The sequence below is a fragment of the Rhincodon typus genome, unplaced genomic scaffold (genome assembly GCF_021869965.1).
Source record: "Rhincodon typus isolate 14 unplaced genomic scaffold, sRhiTyp1.1 hic_rhity00003453, whole genome shotgun sequence".
NCBI lineage: Eukaryota > Metazoa > Chordata > Chondrichthyes > Orectolobiformes > Rhincodontidae > Rhincodon > Rhincodon typus.
In genome coordinates, this window is record NW_025969091.1 from 12,592 (window position 1) to 17,320 (window position 4,729).

General features: G+C 55.9%; 1 protein-coding gene across 1 annotated transcript in view; it reads right to left on the reverse strand.

The window, feature by feature from the left end:
- The window catches only part of LOC125481765 (serine/threonine-protein kinase D3-like), a gene marked incomplete at its 3' end in the record, with an annotated part of 15,323 nt that extends 12,470 nt beyond the window's left edge, over positions 1-2,853 (reverse strand). The window contains exon 1 of the mRNA XM_048593669.1: positions 2,685-2,853. Within this exon, the coding sequence (XP_048449626.1) occupies positions 2,685-2,853 (169 nt within the window). The remainder of the gene's footprint in view (positions 1-2,684) is intronic.
- Positions 2,854-4,729: the final 1,876 nt, after the last annotated feature.

Genomic DNA, 4,729 nt, shown 5'->3' on the forward strand with positions numbered 1-4,729 from the left:
TGTGTCTGCGTGTCATTGTGTCTGCGTGTGTGTGCGTGTCATTGTGTAAGAGTGTGTGTGTTTGTGAGTGTTTGTGAGTGTGCATGCGCATCTGTGTGTGTACGTCTGTGTGTGTGTGCGCGCATGTCTGTGTACGTCTGTGTGTGTGCGCACGTCTGTGTGTGTGCGTGTGTACGCGCACGTATGTGTGTGTGCGCGTTTGTGTGTGTGTGGGCATGTGCGCGCACGTCTGTGTATGTGTGCGCGCGTCTGTGTGTGTGTGCAGACGGTGAGAGAGGTGTAGGGGCTGGAGGGGGTGACAGAGACAGGGAGGGGGTGTAGGGGCTGGAGGGGGTGACAGAGATAGGGAGGGGGTATAGGGGATGGAGGGGCTGACAGAGATAGGGAGGGGATGTAGGGGATGGAGGGGCTGACAGAGAGAGACAGAGACAGGCCCCGGGCTGGATGTTGCGATGGAGAGGAAGCTGTTGGAGGTGCAGTGCAGCGAGCAAGCGAGGGACTGTGCGAATGGAAACTGTTTGGGGCCCGTGTGGTTTCTGTGGTCAAAAACAGCACCTTGTGTGATGTAGGAAGGTCAGCACAGAAACGTCAATCGATCATGCCGAGGGTCCTGGTGGGGAGGGAGGGGATGGGGTGGGTGTCAGCACACGTCCGAGGATGGGAAACAGCCAGAGGGGAGAGGGGCATGGATTATCCCAGCCTGGGCAGTGACCCACACTGCCTAGCACCACTTCCAATTGAAGGAGGGAGGGACTGCAGGTTGAAGATGATGGGCTATCGTCTCTGGGAGGGTCTGGGTGTGAGGGGAGCCAGACACACAGCGTTGGCCATTCAGCCCCATTTCAACGATGACCCAGTCCCAGCATCCTCCCTCCATCTTGGTGTTCTGGCGCGGCCCCTCCTGTTTCAGGACACCCCTTCCCCTTCCCCCACCACCCAACCGCCCCCACCCCCCCGAAAGGGCAGCCAGGGCCTCTGTTTAATTTCACATCCGAAAACTGACCTTCCAACAGTGCCCACTCCCTCAGCACCGACAGCGCCCGCTCCCTCAGCGCTGACCCTCCGACAGCGCCCGCTCCCTCGGCGCTGACCCTCCGACAGCGCGGCGCTCTCTCGGCGCTGACCCTCCGACAGCGCGGCGCTCCCTCAGCGCTGACCCGCCGACAGCGCCCGCTCCCTCAGCGCTGACCCTCCGACAGTGCCCGCCCCCTCAGCGCTGACCCTCCGACAGTGCCCGCTCCCTCAGCGCTGACCCTCCGACAGTGCGGCGCTCCCTCAGCACTGACCCTCCGACAGTGCCCGCTCCCTCAGCGCTGACCCTCCGACAGCGCGGCGCTCCCTCATCACTGACAGAGTATGAGTTTTGGTTTTGTCGCTGAAACCTGTAAGTGTCAGGGAGTGTGGGGGGGGTGGGGATGGTGTTGGGTGACAGAGAGTATGTGAGATGCAGAGATGATAACATGTGCGAACATGTTTGGAATGTACTGCTTCTAGAGATTGGTCATCTATAAATTTCATTAGAGAGAGAGAGAGAGAGAGAGAGAGAACAGGACTGGCTCAGCCTAACCTCATGCTAACGCACCAGCTCCCACCCTCACAGTGAGCAGTGGTGAACTCATTCACCCTTGGGTTCGTCTCTGTTGGTCACAGCGAATAGGCCATGGTGCAACCCACCAGCTCAAGACCATTTCTCAACCACTCGCTTCCCCCCGTCCCGGCTCTTCTCTCACTTGCTGGACCCATCCAGAGGCCAGAACCCATGTTTCCAAAATAGCTTCCAGCGTGCAAAGTGGCCCTTCTGTCCATCTTATCTGTGCTGGTCATCAAACATCAATCAATCCTCCTCTCGTTTCCCAGCAGCTGGCCCATAGCCACGCACACTTGTGCCAAATCAAATGCCCATCTAACTAGTCACACAGCACAGAAACAGGCCCTTCGGCCCAACCAGTCCATACTGACCATAATCCCAAACTAAAGTAGTCCCACATGCCTGCTCCTGGCCCATATCCCTCCAAACCCTTCCCTATTCATGTCCTTATCCAAATGTCTTTTAAACGTTGTAACTGTACCCACATCCACCACTTCCTCAGGAAGGTCATTCCACACACAAACCACCCTCTGTGTAAAAATTTGTCCCTTATGTCTTATTTAAATCTTTCCCCTCTCACCTTAAAAATGTGCCCCCTAGTCTTGAAATTCCCCAGTCCCTAGGGAACAGACACCTACCATTAACTCTATTGATATCTATTATTTTATAATCTTCTATCAGATCGCCTCTCAACCTCCTACGCTCCATTGAAAAAAGTCCCAGCTTATCCAGCCTCTCCTTATAACTCAAACCCTCCATTCCCAGCAACATCCTGGTAAATCTCCTCCGAACCCTCTCCAGTTTAATAATATCCTTCCTATAACAAGGTGACCAGAACTAGACACAGTGCTCCAGAAGAGGCCTCACCAACGTCCTGTACAACCTCAACATGACGTCCCAACTCCTGTACTCAAAGGTCTGAGCAATGAAGGCAAGTGTGCTAAACCCCTTCTTAAACACCCTGTCTATCTGTGACCCAACGTCTTCAATGTTTTGAGGGTTCAGGCCTCTCTCACCCTCTCAGCCAGAGAGTTCCAGCCTCCCTCTGGGTATAAACACTAGTCCTCAGATCCCCTCCCAACCTCCTGCCTCTTACCTTCAAGCTGTGCCCCCTGGTTCCTACTAACAGGGAGAGGTTTCTCCCGAGCTGCTGTATCTCTGCCCTTCTCCACCTCCAGCAGGTGCCCCCCCTCAGCCTCCTCTGCTCTGAGGAAAACAACATGAGCCTGACCAGCCACTCTCCATCGCTCCATCCCAGGCAACATCCTGGTGAATCTCCTCTAGGCCCTCTCCAGGGAAATCCCATCCCTCCTGGGGTGTGGGGATCAGAACTGGACACAATGCTCCAGCTACGGCCTGGTTAATACTGTTAGGGAGATAGGGAGGAGGTGTAGGGGCTGGAAGGGGTGTAGGGGCTGGAGGGGGTGACAGAGATAGGGAGGGGGTATAGGGGCTGGAGGGGGTTACAGAGATAGGGAGGGGGTGTAGGGGCTGGAGGGGGTGACAGAGATAGGGAGGGGGTGTAGGGGGCTGGAGGGGGTGACAGAGATAGGGAAGGGCGTGTAGGGGTTGGATGAGGTTACAGAGATAGGGAGGGGGTATGAGGGGGTGCTGGGAAGAGGGGACAGAGGTAGGGAGGAAAGGGGACAAATTGTATTTTGCAGTGTTTTCTGACGGGGAGCTGTAGTGGAGAGGCCGGTCAGATTGCTCAGTGGGTGAAGGCTGAGTGGGGGCCCGTCCTGAACAGGACATGGTGGGGTAAGGTGGGGAAGGGAGGGTGGGGACTTTGGGATAGGTAAGACCTCGGGGTGGGCTGGGGGTAATGGGACACAGCTGGATGTCAAATAAAACGGAAGTGCCAAGGGGAAGATAAACACAGAGGGACAGAAAGAACACTGGTATGGACGCTGGTCGTGGGATCTTGCTGTGCAGGAGATGGAGGCTGCCCTCTGCACAATAAGGGGCTGGGTGCCTCTGGGCCTTTGTGGGGAGTTGGGGGATCATTGATAAACATTAGTATCTGAGCTGACACAGCGAGCAGTACAAACAAGGTGAAAACCCTTTACCAAAATAACTGGCTCAGACCTCACACACACACACACACAGACAGACACACACACACAATGTCCACTCACACACACATGTCCACTCACACACAGACACACAGACAGACACACAGACTCACAGACAGACACACAGACTCACAGACAGACACTCGGAGAGATACAGACACTGGAAATAATGTCACGATGAGCTGACAGTAAGCCACTGCGCAGGTGGGGGAAGTTTGCAGAGTTCAACTTGCTATTGTCAGCAAGAAACAAAAGCACCTTCAGCGAGAGTGGGGACCTGCCTCACACTTAGCTATTGCTGCAACTGTGGGCTGTGTCGAGAGGAGGAGTGGGTCTGATAGGAAGGAGTGGTTACAGCTCATTGTAACCCACTTATCACTCCATCATCTCAGCTGCTCAGAATGGGCTCAAACTGCGACTACTCATGCGGTCGCAGAACATCCTCACATAACTGCCCTTACACTGGGTCACATCCCCTGCCCCAAGCCAAAACACCCAACATATATTCTCACTTTCTCTCACACATTCTCTCGCTCCCCCTCTTACACACTCTCTGTTTCCCTGCCACCCTCTCCCTCTCTCACACAGACCTGCTTGGGCACTGTCGGAGGGTCAGTGCTGAGGGAGCGGGCACTGTCGGAGGGTCAGTGCTGAGGGAGCGGGCACTGTCGGAGGGGCAGCGCTGAGGGAGCGCCGCACTGTCGGAGGGGCAGCGCTGAGGGAGCGCCGCACTGTCGGAGGGGCAGCGCTGAGGGAGCGCCGCACTGTCGGAGGGGCAGCGCTGAGGGAGCGCCGCACTGTCGGAGGGGCAGCGCTGAGGGAGTGCAAGAAGACTGGGGGGAGCAGGGGAGTTCTCCCCTGGGTCCTAAGGCCAATATTTAACCCTCTGCCAACATCACTAAGCTCAGATAATGGGGTCATTCACACATTGCTGTGCGTGGGATCTTGCTGTGCGACAATTTTCCTCAGCACGGGGTTAGATACAGAGTAAAGCTCTCTCTACACTATCCCCCCCATCAAACACTCCCAGGGACAGGGACAGCACGGGGTTAGACACAGGGTAAAGCTC